At 47.9% G+C, this 15,094-nt stretch overlaps 5 protein-coding genes across 5 annotated transcripts; 1 reads left to right on the forward strand and 4 right to left on the reverse strand.

Annotated features, from left to right (window-relative positions):
- Window positions 1–17: 17 nt before the first annotated feature.
- Window positions 18–5,414, reverse strand: I302_107608 (uncharacterized protein; the record flags this gene model as incomplete). Its single annotated transcript, XM_065870502.1, has 15 exons — window positions 18–53; window positions 145–303; window positions 349–480; window positions 629–716; window positions 773–966; window positions 1,041–1,165; window positions 1,441–1,687; window positions 1,736–1,837; window positions 1,976–2,054; window positions 2,104–2,235; window positions 2,281–2,304; window positions 2,384–2,481; window positions 2,524–3,227; window positions 3,323–5,024; window positions 5,067–5,414. 15 exons carry the CDS (start codon window positions 5,412–5,414, stop codon window positions 18–20), a joined length of 4,170 nt encoding a protein of 1,389 aa, XP_065726574.1.
- A 1,016-nt stretch (window positions 5,415–6,430) lies between these two features.
- I302_107609 (uncharacterized protein) lies at window positions 6,431–7,649 on the reverse strand (the record flags this gene model as incomplete). The annotated part of the gene is made up of 2 exons (XM_065870503.1): window positions 6,431–7,113; window positions 7,172–7,649. The coding sequence occupies 2 exons, from the start codon at window positions 7,647–7,649 to the stop codon at window positions 6,431–6,433; spliced, it is 1,161 nt and encodes a 386-aa protein (XP_065726575.1).
- A 434-nt stretch (window positions 7,650–8,083) lies between these two features.
- I302_107610 (uncharacterized protein) lies at window positions 8,084–9,772 on the forward strand (the record flags this gene model as incomplete). Its single annotated transcript, XM_019193260.1, has 7 exons — window positions 8,084–8,315; window positions 8,374–8,566; window positions 8,627–8,762; window positions 8,804–8,893; window positions 8,969–9,193; window positions 9,240–9,446; window positions 9,500–9,772. The coding sequence occupies 7 exons, from the start codon at window positions 8,084–8,086 to the stop codon at window positions 9,770–9,772; spliced, it is 1,356 nt and encodes a 451-aa protein (XP_019044737.1).
- Window positions 9,773–9,885: 113 nt separating this feature from the next.
- Window positions 9,886–11,126, reverse strand: I302_107611 (cytosolic Fe-S cluster assembly factor NBP35; the record flags this gene model as incomplete). The annotated part of the gene is made up of 3 exons (XM_019193259.1): window positions 9,886–10,560; window positions 10,616–10,843; window positions 11,019–11,126. 3 exons carry the CDS (start codon window positions 11,124–11,126, stop codon window positions 9,886–9,888), a joined length of 1,011 nt encoding a protein of 336 aa, XP_019044736.1.
- A 189-nt stretch (window positions 11,127–11,315) lies between these two features.
- I302_107612 (uncharacterized protein) lies at window positions 11,316–14,745 on the reverse strand (the record flags this gene model as incomplete). The annotated part of the gene is made up of 18 exons (XM_065870504.1): window positions 11,316–11,585; window positions 11,640–11,981; window positions 12,033–12,052; window positions 12,132–12,240; window positions 12,300–12,348; window positions 12,398–12,477; window positions 12,525–12,555; window positions 12,609–12,721; window positions 12,771–12,906; window positions 12,961–13,049; window positions 13,097–13,308; window positions 13,365–13,503; window positions 13,682–13,723; window positions 13,778–13,837; window positions 13,892–14,305; window positions 14,356–14,433; window positions 14,482–14,494; window positions 14,552–14,745. 18 exons carry the CDS (start codon window positions 14,743–14,745, stop codon window positions 11,316–11,318), a joined length of 2,391 nt encoding a protein of 796 aa, XP_065726576.1.
- Window positions 14,746–15,094: the final 349 nt, after the last annotated feature.

Genomic DNA, 15,094 nt, shown 5'->3' on the forward strand with positions numbered 1-15,094 from the left:
ATATACAACAAAAAAGATTACAACCATGGTGCCCAACCTATATACATTGCGGACTGTAGCAGAACATGAGTCAGTCGGGGATACTGGATTGTTGGAGGTGGACTGCGAGAGAGGGAATAGGATTGTGAAGTGAGGGATACTGACCAGATTCGTGGGACTCGTTGCTTCTTTGATCAAAGCCTCAACTTGACTGGGCACTGACTGACCAGTACTCTCTTCCATAACACCTCGAAGTTTAGCTTTGATAGGTTTGAGATTCCGATCAGCCGAGGCTTTGATATCTCGTTCGGATTTGCTTCGTCCCTGTAGGATAAATCAGCACGGTACTGACTTTTAGCAAACACTTACACTTTTTATCCACTCTATCAAAGGGTCATGAACAAAGGCTTCCAGTACACTCATCAGTGAGTCACTGTTGGTTCTCAGTATCGCCATTGTGATTTCAGCGGCTTTACGGAAAACACCTGGACAACAGGTCAGCTATAGCAGTAGAAGAATCGCTTACCTTCTACACCTGTCACGCCCAAAGCATCTACCATATTATGCGTTAAACGGAACGGCACTCTTTCTGGGATTTCGAATGTTTTGCCCTGTTTTGTCAGCCGCATACCTTCGAAGGAAAACTTACTTTATCGAATAGACAATTCAAATCCACATGCACTGTGTCCCCAGACAACCCATCAAACAGGATGTTTTCACCGTGTCGATCGCCGAGACTAAAGAGGAAAAGTTGGTTATCTTAATCCAGAAGCCAACTGTAGCGTTGACTCACCCCAAGACATAACCAATCATTGACATTACCGCCAAAGTCCGGCCGTATGCCATACGACTTGCTAACCAAGCTGAAGGTTCAGGCCATGTCATTAAGAACCACTCGTTGAATACTGTAGGTCTGTATTTGGGCAGGACTTGATCTCGAAAGGCTTTGATCAGAGGGCCGAAATCCTCTTTGTCCTTGTTCCAGACCTTTCGGGCATTCTCAAGTAAGTTGTGTACGTCGGAAGTCTGTCATCAGCTTCGTTCTATCCTTGAGCACTTACGTAGATCTTCTTGCCATGACGTTGGTAGCCCTTCTCCAAAATACTTTTCAGCGCATTGGTGTTCGCAACCCATTCCAGTAGACCACATTCCTCGTTCAGGGGCATGACGGCATATGTCCGAACGTCTGTCGTCAGCTCGTATCAGGATATTTCCTCACTCACAAAGTTGACGTCTCCTCGACTCTGAAGCACTCTTTAGCAATTTGTTGATCATCGAGTTTAGATCCATTAATCTAGCATCCTTTCTCAAATCATCGTGCGGCTTGCATAAGAAAGGATACTTGTTACCGTCACTCCCTATAAAGCTGATCTTCTTGGGCTTTTGCAGCGATGGCATGATATCGACCCGATCATCGAAGCCTGTGACATTAGCGTTTTCCCTCTGTGCAAGTTGACTCACCTGTTATCGAAACTGGAGCGTTGGGGAAAGGATTATGTGATTTGACCGTATCAGCAGTGGTAGGCAGTTCGCAAGTCAAGGCATCTTGAAGCGGTAGTATCATTTTGGTCCTCGTCGTCCAGACCTGATTGAAGTCCTTGGACATCGACATTTGTCGTACTTTGTCTTCCACTTTATCATCAGTGAATCGCAAAAGAACGCTTGAGAAATTCGCAGCGTCTTTGATCAACCCTGCGATGACTTGGTGCTGCGATACCGTCAATATAGCCTTTCGCAACGAAGCTTGAACACCCACCTTTGCTGCGGCGATGTTCGTCACCTCGGTACATGCTTGTCTCCTTTCCGAACGCTTGGATTGCATTGCTCCCACGGTCGGCCAGAGAGCTTGTTGAGGATACTTCACGATGACGGAGGCCATTATTCGCTTCAGTAGGGCGGACACTTCTGGATGGGGATGGACGATACGGGAGATGATTTGTGGTAAAGCAGTCAAGAACTGGGATCGTCAGTCAGCGTTTCAACCCTCGGGACTTACTTGATATGTCGGTAGCTCATTTCTGGCTTGCTTCATGATTGCTGTTATTTTAGTGAGCTGAGCCGTCATCTCCTTGGATCTGTCCAACGATCAGTATTGTATGTGACGTGACGTGGTTATCCACTTACTTGGTTGTGAGCTTGTTCTCGCCGAGATCCAACCACAGTGTGAGCATCCTTGGCATCGTCTGATAGATGTACTTAACACCATGCTGCAATGCGAGTGAGTATTGTTGACATGTGTAGTAGTTAAAGGCCGCCCTGCGACAAGACGGTCAGCGGCGCACCGGGCGTAGCTCGACTTACATTTGTTCGGGGCCACCACTCAAGCTGTCATAGTGATGACCAAGGTGGTAATGAGGGGATTCAACGCTACCAGTAAGCCATGCTTTCACCGGACTGAACTCACTTTTCTGCTCTAGCAACCGCTTCTTGATATCTCTCAATAATGTTATTGCGTTCAAAGCGGTCGGTTTCGTTGGCCCACTTTGCCACGAGGAGCACTGCCTAAGAATGCATTAGTGACGGCGTTGACGGGAAGAGACTTACTTTGCCGAGCTTGCGCTCTCGCGAGAAATCTCTGTTTCCTGCCATATCGGTAATGACATCCTTTGTGAGGAAAGGCTTGAGTGCATTGTCAACATCAGTCAACGCTTTATATACACCACCATGGATTCGATTGAGTTTTGCTTGTTGAATGAAGGCGAATGGGGCGTCGATTTCCTTGGCTTGCAGGACAGCGCTGTACGCTGTCTGATCGTACCCAGCCTTTCTAGCAATCTTGGAACTAAGAATCCAAGCATCTCCGATTTCTGGTTGGAGTAGAGGGGTATTTATCAGATGGTAGGCCGTTCGCCTGACACTCAGCATAGCTTCGCGCACTCGGAAAGTAGGGGATGTGAAATTAAACCTTGATTCGAGAGACTTGATGAGATCTTGCGAGGTCTTTTGGATTAGCATCTGCTTGTTGGGACCCGCCGGCGTAGATTCGATGTGCTGCTTGGCGCTGTGTATCATTTCGATCTCTCGGATGAGGTGTAGTTGTAAAAGAGATTCGTAGGCATGGCCATATTGTTTAGCAGTGATGTTGACGCCTGAAGCCTCCCTTGCGTTCAATAAGACCGAAGTCAAGTCGCGATGTTCGTGAAGCGCCAAGAGTGTCTGTCCGATGGCAGGTCCAGAGGCCCCTATTTGTTTGACAGTAGCCCAATCTCCGATGATCCAGGCAGCTTCGGCCTCAAATGATGCAAGATCTGTCGACCAATTCGGATGTCGACTAAGCACACCTCTGATGTGTGTTCTCAGAGTATCTGCTTGTCAGCGCATGATTTATTTCCATTTAACTCACCATAATGACCCAAATTCCTCAAACATTTCAACAAACCCACATGATATGACACATTGTCGGGTGACTGTTGCAAGCGTACTTCCCAGCAACTTTGAGCCGAAGTCCATCTACCGGTACTTTCATGTTCACGGATCTGATGTTCCAAAGAAGGTGAAATGACGAAAGCTGAAACACCTTCCATCCCATCGGGCTCGTCAAGTTCGGAGTAGATTTGATGTAACCGCTCGAAGTAGGTCTGAAGGTCGGCATTGTCTCTTTTGTCGTTTTGTAGTTGAACAGTTCTTTCTTCGAAACTTCTTAGAGCTCGAGCATACGCTTTGCTCTGCAGAGCAGCATTGGCCATGAGTTCTGTGTCTATGTCAGACAAGACTTCTTCGATGACTTTGGTCTGCGAGGGTCTCTCAGATTTGCCTAGACGGTAAAGTCTCAGCCATTTACTAAGATGATCCATTAGGTCGAAAACTACTTGAGCACTAAGCGTTCGTTTATCCGCGGGACCGGTAGGATTGACTTGTTCATGCAAAACAGCATTGATCTCTGATGATATTTCGATCCGATAATTGGGAAGACCTGAGAGGAGCACATTGAGAACCAGATGCGGGAGGATGTGATGAGCTACGGTAACATCTTGATTCTTCAGAACACCACGGAAAGCACCGAATATAATCTTGCTATCTCGAGTGGATGGTCCATCACCGGCCATTGACATGACTTTGCCGATGAGATCGGTCGTCCAGGTTTGTAACCATTCTCGGTAAGTCGGCGCAACGGCATAAATAGGATGTGTATAGCTCTTGATGGGTCCATCCGATATCGAGAATCGTGATTCGAGTAACGGCGTCAAAGTCTCGAGCTGGTCCTTCGGGATGCTTTCCCATCTGTCTCGAGTTCTTGGACCGACTTTTTCACCTGAATGAAGGATTTTAGGGCTGAAGCCGCAGAATTTGAGCAACTCCTGGATGGCATAAGCGAGGTGTGTTTGGTGCTTGGTATCATTGGTCGCCCGGAAGGCATCGACAAGGAGGTCACGGATAAGGTGTAAAGCGAAATCTTTCGATTCTTCGTTCTCCGTAAAGTTAGCGGCGATGGTCATGGTCCCACTGTCCGCGACAAGACCCAATCGATCGGGATCAAGGGCGCCTATCATACCCATGCATTCGTAACTTAAAGCTCGTAATTCTTGACAATCTCCATCTCGAGTCGCGGTTGCAAGAAGGCTGGTCATGAGACGAGACATGACAGGGTCGAAGGCGTCACCGCGGACAAGAGTCTCGACTTCCTCTTGACGAGATATCAAGAGGGACCTGAGCTCACGCGTGGATGCTGTGGCAATAGCAACATTCTTACTATCTGTTCTATCTAGCACTTTTGATATGTGTTCTTGGATCTTGGCTTTGCGACGTCGAGCTGTAAGACGAGCTGCAGCATCTTTCAATTCGGCTATATCATCCAAGCCGACTACTTCGTCCACATATTGACTAAGTTCTTTGACGTTATCGGCGATACCATTGATGATTTTCCTGGCGATTTCTCTTTCTTGAGGGTTGAAAGTATACCAATTGGCAACGAGGGCTCCGGTGGTACGTCCAACAAATGGCCCAACGTCAGAGAATCGTAAAGTGGAGATGAAAAGTTCCCAAGCTTTGAGGGTCTCCTCCCTTAGCTCGGCAACACCTAAGGTACTTTGCAAACTTGCCATGATCTGTTCATCATCAGCTCATGACAGACCTTCCCGGAGACTCACCTGCGGAGAGAATCCAGCCATTGAATCGCCGACCAATCTGATGAGAGATCCAAAACTCCGTATTATCTTGCGCTTATGATCCACCGTTTTCTTCCCTTGGACATCATGAAGCATGTCATTGAGCTGTGATATTACACCAAGCATCAAAGGTTTCAGGAAAGCTCCGATATCTTCACTTCCGGCCTGCTGTTTGGTGGCTCTAGTCAGGGCAGCTTCGGCATTCTTCCTAACACTCCTAGTCTGATCTCCAAGCTCCACAATCAACATGACAACCAGATCGACTATGCAAGCGGTCATCAAGGAAGAAACAGAGATATTGGGTTGAGCTCGTGGATTCGTGCTCGTCATGTTTTGCAATAGTCCAACGAGAAAGCTGAGAGCGGCGTCGGTCTGGCGAGGAAGAAGGAAAGCTTGTGCCAGTATATGTGAGATGTTGTCCATAAGCATCACACCGAGCCTTTGCTGGACGATGTTTGCCACCTCTTTGAGCGCTTTATCATTCCGCGAAAGAACCAAGGCTGGTACTGTATGAACAAGCGTGGTTTCCAGAAAGTTCTTCCTTGTCATGCCGATGAACTGCATCATATCATACAGCATATCGCCCGACCGTGTGGTTTCTTCAGCTAGGATGATGCTGATTGGTTTGATGAAGGGTGAGATAAGGGTGTAGGGGGTCTTGCGATGATATTTAGAAAGACCGAGTAGCTGACAGTGGTCAGCATGGCTTCGAGTTGATGACAACTTACTTCTGTATAAGCCAGACTCCTTAGTGGACCGCTCTTCGATCCGACCTGTCCAATTAACAGCTTCAGAATGGCGCAAAGGTGGTCGCCATCAGAGTGACGACCCAGATCGGCCAGCAGTGATACTGAGGTCTCGCGTACCACCAGTGATGAGTTGAGAATTCTAGCTACACGCTCTATGTATTGGAGGCGATTTCGGGTGCCGATTTGCTGATCGGGATGCTCGGATTGGGCTGCATAGAGCAGCGAAAAGATTCGACTAAAAGAGTCAGCCTGAATTCAAGCGAGTGACACTCACCCAGATAGAATCCGGATTGGACGCTCGGGAGAGGTGAGTCCCTTGAAGACTTTTTCAAGTATTGCTTGGCGACTGCTCGGTTGCATACCTGATGCTATGGTCCGAGGAGACATATGTTCGACAAAAAGAGCCAGAGAGCGGAAGGAGGACAGGTTGTGTTTGCTCATCTTAAGCCATAGATCGAAGCAGGTGTCGGGGAGAGGATGAGAGATTGGAGCAGTATGGTCGAAACATCCTGCTAACCCACAAGGCAATCGAGAGGCAACCTCGTTCAAGCGATGTAGATCACTAAGGCATCAGCTCGAGTCCAAGCTGGATTGCACTTACTCTCTCTCCAATAGCGATGTTAAGACATCATCTCGCGGATGGAAGTCGGTTATAGCTTCCCTAACCATTTCCGCGGCCCTCTCCTCGTCGTCGGATCTTTTCCTCTTCTTCGAGGGAGTCGGGTTGGTGAGTTGAAGTACTTTATCTAATCGTTCAGCTTTCTTACTATCCTTTTGCGCGACCTCCTTCCATTGTTCCGACAACACAGGTGGTATCACGTCCCGGATCGTGCTGGCGGTCATATTCGGGGATATCTGGGAGACTAGGAAGCATATCTTTGCAAAATCCACCTCATCTTGAGGGTCCAAATCGTTACAGTGAAGATAGATGGACCACCATACCTCGAGCCGAAGCTCAGGATCTGCATTAGATAAGCTTTGGTAGAATTCATCGATATTTCTTCGCCATGATTTGTCGGTGAGATTGGGCAAAGACGAGATGAAGAGGCAGCCTTTGATCAAGCCAAAAGGTCGGGATAATGTACAAGACACCTTGATAGCTTGTACATATCTGCTTTGTAATGGAGTCGTCTTGACAAGGCGACTGGTTTGAGAAAAAAGAGATGAGGCGTTCGACAGTAAGGCATCGGAGAATGAGAGGCGTACTTGCAAGACAGCGGAGAGCAGGAATATGAGGGTGATGGGGGTCTGAGGAAGATCTGGGTTGTTGAATAATACTGCTTTTCTCCCAGCGAGGGTGTCTGATTATTAGCTACCGTCATTGAAGAATAAACTCACCTTGGCAGAAAGCGTTCATGTGTCCTATTACTGCACCTAACCTCCTAGATCCTTTTGCCCAGCTCACGTCTTCTTCGGAAAGATTTCTACCTATAGCTTCTAAAGCACAGACCATTGAATGCAGGAGATCATCGTAGAGCGCGTCTTCGGTAAGTTGCGCTGCAGCTTGTACCAAGTTGGGTAGTAGCCAATGATAGAAAGGTGTGGTGTCTTGGGCGTTTGTAGTGTAAAGTAAACCTGGATGGAGTTTAGTCTGACGTTGGAGGATGGTCAAGGTGTATCCGGCCTGTTGGAGATTAGGGGGCGTATTTCGAGTGATTGGCTTGAGGATGCAGTTTTGCAACAGGACTTGCACTAGCTTTCTATATTTGGAGGGGTCTGCATCTTGACCAGAGGGAGTGAGACCTTCCTTGATCAAGTTTTCCAGTAGCTGTTGACCAGTAGCTGAGCCCAGATCACCTATGTCGTCTGGGGTCATGTTGATGAGCACTATGAGCCCTTGGAGGGCGAGGGGAGAGAGACGGAGGGTGTGGGATGGGTTAGGAGAGGGATTGAGCTGTGAATTGAACGTATATGTTTGTGTATGATAATGATAGTAAGGAAGATGTACACTGTAAGGTAGTAAGTAGTTGACTGTATGTTTTCATTATTATTTCAATCCTCGAGTGAGTTGATGTTGCAGAGTGGAGGCATACGGTAAGATGGACGCGTACTTATATATGATGGTTCACGTGGGTTTGATCCCGTTCTTGGCCCTACTCTACCGTACTAGTAACATTTAAATGTGGAATATGTTATGGAATCTCATCTCTGATCTTCGCGTTTACAACAGTATACTTGTTCACCCTTATCCCCTTATCCCTCCATCATCATCACCTTGCTCATTCCCCTCACTCTCGTCCGCTTTCAGTCATGTCCAAGAAATCAGATCTCCTGGTGAGGGTCAGGTATCTCAATCCTGTACCTAATCCTCCCTTCCCTCCTAAATTGTTAAATGTATCAACCGATATCAATCGTCTGGGAGAACCAAGCTACCTCAATCATCTGGCTGCAAGTACCCAGCTGCCGATGTTGGTAGATTCAGAAATGGGTATGCCGCTGGATCTCAGTACGTATGAAGGGATATGGGACGGCCAGGATCAATGTGAGATCTCTCAACGCAATGCAATGAAATGATATCAAAGCTAACAAGGGTGCAACAGCTCTAAATCCTACACCCGACGCTGGAAGAGTGCATCATCCGATAGACGTAGCGCTGCTCGCTCCCTTCAACCCGCCTGCAGAAGTCAATGGAGACGTGAAGCCAGCTGTAACGACGGAAGTGTCATGGATGAGGAATAACAACTACTTGACCAGGAAAAATAATGCCCGACGTAAAGAAGCTGCAGAGGCAAAGTAGGTCGACTTGACTTGCTCGAAAGTAAGGCAAATACCTTTGCTGACGGTATTCTACAGAGCCGAGGAAGTAGTCGATGCATCCGAAGCCGCACAAATAATGGCTATCGAGAAGACCTTCCACGATCTTTACGACCAGGATCCAAAGGAAATCAAGCATCCAGATAAGAAGAAGAAGGGATTAACGGTGGTCGAGGTGAGTTTTCATAGCGACTGACCTAAGCTGACGGACTCCAGAGCTACGATATTCTGCCCGATATGCACAGCTGGGAGAACTCCTATGCTCTCGTTAGATTCCCTGAACGGCCTTCAGCAGCGACAGTCATTGTCAGTCGATTCGTTTCTTTAACCAGGAAAGGGAAAGAGACTCGAGCTGATCAAAACCTATGCTCGTGCTATCAGAACCCCGCCGCCACCGCATCATCACCTCGTCTAGCCAAAGCCATCCTAAGACCGATAAGAGAGGATGAAGATCAGCAGATGATCGAGTTTTATTTACCGAAAGAGGAGGATCTCACGAATTTGGAGGATGCTTATGAAAGAGCGATTCCCACCGAGGAAGTGGAAAATGTCTACGCCGTCTCGCAAGAGGATCCCAACGATCCTGCATTAGCTGCGATATTCCCGGTGAGTAAATTGGCCATGTTTAGGAGCACACCTGACAACCCTATAGCACGCACACTACGACCGTATCCGGATGTACGAGGTCCTCTCGGCTGCACCGCCCACAAAGGAGCTGTTGATTTCATTCCAGGAGGACGAAGAAGATCAAGGGAAAGATGAGGAAAGTGATAGCGAAGAACCACCGAAGAAGAGGAGAAAAGGTGTTTATTATCACGAGATCAACTTCAGAACTCTGTTGCGAAAGACGAGAGCGAAGGTGAGTACTTTTAATTGGATATGTATGGCCACTCCCACTGACGTGTCCTGTAGCGACGAGAGGAAGTTGCGGTCTCGGCAGATTTGTGGGACAAGGCTGTTGTTGGGTATCGACAACCTGCGGAGAGTGATCGAAAACAACGGGAAATGGAACACGCTCAAGTGTCGGATCCAACTTGGGCCAACGAGGAACTGAGGAAGCTGAGGGGTGGGGATAACATGGCTGAGCTGCAGGGAGAAGCGATACAGGATGAAGATGTGGAGTTGGATGAGGAGGCCCAGAAGTTGGAAGCAGCTGTGCATGAGGAGGACGCAGATGAGGATTGATTGGTCATCTAGCTATTTTGTATTTTGTACATGTATCTTGAAATGGATGATGATCCATACCGCTATATGAGATAAAATGCATACAACCATGATGTGATATAATCAACAATGCTCTATTCATCTCCCAGAAGCTCTCTTATCCTCTGTACGATATCCAGATAAGCTATCGTCGCAGGACTATCAGGGTACTCGTCCAAAAAGCTGATCCCCTGATCGCATGTCATTCCGATCCTAGGATCGAGCGGTACTTTGCCCAACAATTCTATTCCTAGTTCCTTGCCCATAGCCTCTGCTCCGCCGGTCGTAGGAGCGAATATCTGATTCTCATTCTTACATTTAGGGCAAACGAACCCAGACATGTTTTCCACCAGTCCCAAGATGGGTATTCCGACTTTGCGACAGAAGTCTATCTCCTTTCTGACATCCTGTAAAGCTACTTCCTGCGGCGTAGTGACCAATACAGCTCCGTCTATACCCGTTTCTTTGAGATACTGGACGATCGAGAGATGTTCATCCGACGTTCCAGGTGGGGTATCCACGACCATATAATCTAGATCTCCCCATTCGACATCCTTCAGGAACTGCTTTATCAGCCCGTTCTTCTTGGGCCCTCGCCATATGACAGCGTCAGAGTTGGAAGGCAGTAAAAATCCGATAGACATGACAGCGAGGTTATCGAGGGCGTAAGCTGGGGACCAGCCTGAAGAAGAGGTATGGATGGTGGAGGATGATAAGCCCATTAAGAGTGGTATGGATGGTCCACATATGTCTATATCCATTATACCGGTCTATAACACATATCAGCGAAAGCTAGCCAAACGATAATGGTGACATTGCACTCACTTGACACTCCTCGTCCGCAGCTAGGGCCCATGATAACCCAGCTGAGAAAGTACTTTTCCCAACTCCGCCTTTACCCGACAATACCAATACCTTCCTCTTGACAGATTTCATCCTCTCTCGGATCAATGGTAAGTCAGGATCTGGGCCTTTTGGTCCTTCTGCGCAGACAGATTGATTGGGGCATCCTTCACACGCATCTGCTTTTCCTGCTTGGGTTGACTCGACACCCTATGTGGTGAATCAATTAATCGTTAGCTCTATACGTACAGCGGGGAGAAACCAAGCCCGTGGACGGGGTGGATGCGAGAGAGCAAGTGGATGATGCAAGAGATTCGGTAACATGAAGTGGAGTGGGAGAGGACGGGAGAGGAAGGATGAGAAAGGGAGGGCAAGTACAACTTACGGGACAGTGTTCCGGCGCGTTATCTGGAACCGAGGAGGGAAGGACGGTAGACGTTGGCCCGAGTGGGAGGGGCGAAGGTGGTGGTAGAGGAGCTTGTACAGCTATCATTTTGTCTTGTCTATTTGAGAAACAAGAGTAAAAAACAAAAGCAAAATACAAATCCACTCCAACTTTTTTATGCTGACTGATCAAACACAGAGACAGTGAACGGCTTCGGCCGTTTGCCACCCGGAATCAATTTTACCGTCGTGATACATGTACATTTGACTACTACTGGTTCTATGAAAAACTACATAATTATGCTGAACCCTCTTCAAGCTCAGATATCTCACCACACCAGGCTGGATCCTCTCCATGCTCTTTGGTGTATCTATCGTGAAGGACAAGTTGATGTTGCCAGAAGCTTGACAGCTCGTGAGCTCGGATACCAATAGGGTGGTTGGGTTGATCTCTGGAGACACGTTGGACAGCCACATCGGCAAGCGTGTATCTGGAGGTGTTGTTGAGTCGTAACATGGACCAGGGAGTGGTGGTTGTACCTTCTTCAATGTATCCGAGGATATCAAACTGGGAAGTTGAGGATCAGCCGGGGAATATCAAATATCTCGTGGGTGAACTCACTCTGGATCTACCGACATGAGCATTTCGGTTGAACAGCAGACTAGCCATATCTTTGGGATAACCATGGAAGTTGATGATGACGGGCTTGTCAGCGGTGAATAAGCTGTCAAATGCGTCTTGAGTGAGCGCATGTGGATGAGCACCGATAGCTCCGAGGATCAACAGGTCGTTGATGTTGACAACTCGAACTCGAACACCATTGTTTCGTAAAATGGCGGCAGCGGCAATGACTTCGAAGGTGACTTCGACACCGCATCCGACTAGAACGATGTCTGGGTTTTTGCCGCCATCAGAAGAATAATTGGTCCAAACAGAAGCACCGGCAATGCAATGTCGCTCGGCCTGAGAATGGCAATTAGTGTTTGAAAACGTCTCGTAGAACAGAAAACCCACCTCATCCGCAGTAAGCCAGCCTTGGGTAGGATTCTTGGAACCGATCACGAGATTGATGTCTGTCCAGTCAGCGCGAAGCCCTTTAGAAGTAAAACTCACTATTTTTCGATCTCAGACAGTGATCAATGGTGCTGACACTACAGTTGGCATCGGCAGGCAAATAGATCCTTGCGAGATGTCGAGGAAGCCCAATGAATGACCCGATCAACTGAGTGCAATCGTTGGCTTTTAGCAATGACTATTAATGGTAAACGGATCATCACTCACTCCTGGGTTTTGATGAGAGTAACCATTGTGTTCTTGTCTCCAAAGGGTACTACGAGGATCGGTTAATTGGAGACCACGCTGTCTGCAATCCTACTTACCTCGTTTCAATGTAAGTCAAGCCCGCGACATCGCCTCTCCATTTGGTGTCGAGAGCCATTTTGACGAATTTGGCGTATTGCTACATGGTTGTCAGCTGAAAGTAGGAGAAGGTTGACTTCAACTCACCTCGATCATGGTCTGCACGATACCCAGGAAACTATCGAATTCGTTGGATTAGCCAATTGCTTAATACGTTGTGACCAAGCTCACCTCTCGTATGACGGGAAAAGAGCATGTCGACCGGTAAGGGTGTAGCCCTGCATCCATCCTTGTAGAGTGTGCTCAGAAAGCATCTCGATGACTCGTCCACCGTTGTTTGCGGTCTGAACGTTATCAGTGAGATGTGACAAACAAACTGAGGAGCTTGCTTACCTCTGGATCCCACTGGAAATTTCGATGACTGACTTGTAAAGTTTCGTCAAGTTTGTTACTGGTGATTTCATCGGGAGAGAAAATTCGGAAGCTGGTGGGGTTTTGCTTGATGATTTCGGCTACGTAAGAACCCACGCTAATGGAACATATTGTCAGATCGGATACAGGCAAGTTGGGCTGGAGGACTCACGCTTTCATATTCGACACAGGTTCATCGAGCTTGTGAGTGAAATCTTTCCAATCAGGTGCTTTCAGAGGTTGGAAGCCTCGGTACGTGGCCTGTACGTTCGTCAGCACGTGACTAGCCACCTCGACAATCAACTCACATCCACCATACCCATACGCCTTTGTTGGTCCTTGGGGATAATTCGAAGGGCGACATCATCGATGATACCAGATGCCTTGTTCACTGAATTGTGTGCTTTGGAAGCGCCCGAGTCGACTTCTGTGTGGAAAAGTTCATGTGGACCATACGATTTGAGCCATTTTTGAAGGAGTCCGAATTCCTTATCATCGTTAGCGGCCTCTGGCAGTGGGACTGAAATGCAGGACGATCAGCGATTGAGTACACGCAATCTGCGTGTCCGGCCTCACCTTGATGGGCTCTCCAACTGCCTTCGATGGGGTTACCGGCTGACTTTCTAGGTCCAGTCCAGCCTTTAGGCGTTCTCATTACGATCAAAGGCCATCGAGGCTTGGTGATGGGTTTACCGGATCTGGCAGCGGTTTGAATCTTCTTGATTTCTTGGTATGCCCACTCCATTGAAACAGCCATATCATAGTTGATAGCGGTATCATGCTCGTGATCGGAAGTGGCTCCTTGGTATTCCACGATCCTGACTTGATAACCGTACCCGGTGAAAAGGCAGGCAACCTGGTTGTCAGCGGCATCAAGATTCGCAATGACTCACCTCTAGATCATCCATCGTACCAGGGATCGTCCTCTCGCCGATCTAAGGAGGGATGATCAGTCTTGACTCAGGAGCTGTGAATCCGATCATGCTCACCTTGAAACCATTTAGATGAAGGATAGGCAGAACGGCACCGCTTTCTGCGGGATCGAGGTACTGCAAGTGTTATGTTCAGCAGGGGCAAAACCATTGAGAGAGCATGAAACATACCTTGTGTGCATGCCACGCAGTAGCCGTCGGCCCAGTCTCACTTTCTCCGTCTCCGATAACAGCGACTGTGATGTGATCGGGTTTATCCATGACACTTCCGTATGCCACCGCCAAGCAGTAACCGAGCTCACCACCTTCATGGATCGCACCAGGTGTTTCGGCATTGACATGACTGGGGAACCCTCCAGGAAGAGAAAACGCTCGGATGAATGACTCGAGACCTTCTCTTGACATTGGGTATTCGGGGTAGAATCGAGTGATAGCTCCTTCCATGAACAGAGTTGAGAGAAGAGCGGGGGCACCGTGTCCTGGACCGGTCAAGAACATGAAGTATGGTGCAGCTTCATCGCTCTCATGCTGTGTGATGAGGTTGTTGGTGTGGGCGTAAGCGAAGTTGAGACCTGGACATGTACCCTATCATGACGATGTCAGTACTGCCGGTAAAATCCGTTCATCCCACTCACCCAGTGGCCTAAGAGACGTTTCTTGACGTCTTCGGTCTTCAGCTCTCTAGTGAGGAGACCATTATCTCGGAGGAAAATCTATCTATTCGTCAGCTCAGTTGGTTCGACTTGTTACGCGGCACTCACTTGTGCTGCAGACCTATAGAGCGGTTGATCAGCGAGAATTGCATGGAAGTGTGGGATCAAGCTGACTTACAGGTAGTTGGCCGTGCGCTGATAAGCAAGAATACCTTCTAAATCGAAAGACTTGTTGCTTTTTAGCTCATCTATGTTGCTATCTAAATTGACGAGTAGCTGTCTGACCAGATCTTCAGGTAAAGAAGAAGCTTTAGGAGCAGTGACAGAATCAAATTTCCCGGTTGCCGACGATGCGAGACCTGTCGTTGCCATTATTGCTACAGTGATTTTCGTGTGTGAGGTGATACAGTGAGTGTTAGGGAGAAGGTACAACCGAAAAGGAGGGTGTGATAATTATGTGTGAATGCTGACATTTATACTCGACCACGCATCTCTTCTATCAAGGTGAGTGTCATCGCTCGTTCTCGTTCATCTGTTTCCAACTTTTTATTTTGGGCATCAATCATTAATCATGACAACACAACGACGTCATATCAGGCACTTGTATCAGTCACCGTGTACATATAGTAAAAGTCGTTACATCATCAGTTTCATTGGAATAGGATGGGTTAGAACTGACACTGTAATGAGTTTGTAATCAAGCTGTGATTGAATCTGTGAT

The sequence above is a fragment of the Kwoniella bestiolae genome, chromosome 6, assembly GCF_000512585.2.
Source record: "Kwoniella bestiolae CBS 10118 chromosome 6, complete sequence".
In the NCBI taxonomy this organism is placed as follows: Eukaryota; Fungi; Basidiomycota; class Tremellomycetes; order Tremellales; family Cryptococcaceae; genus Kwoniella; species Kwoniella bestiolae.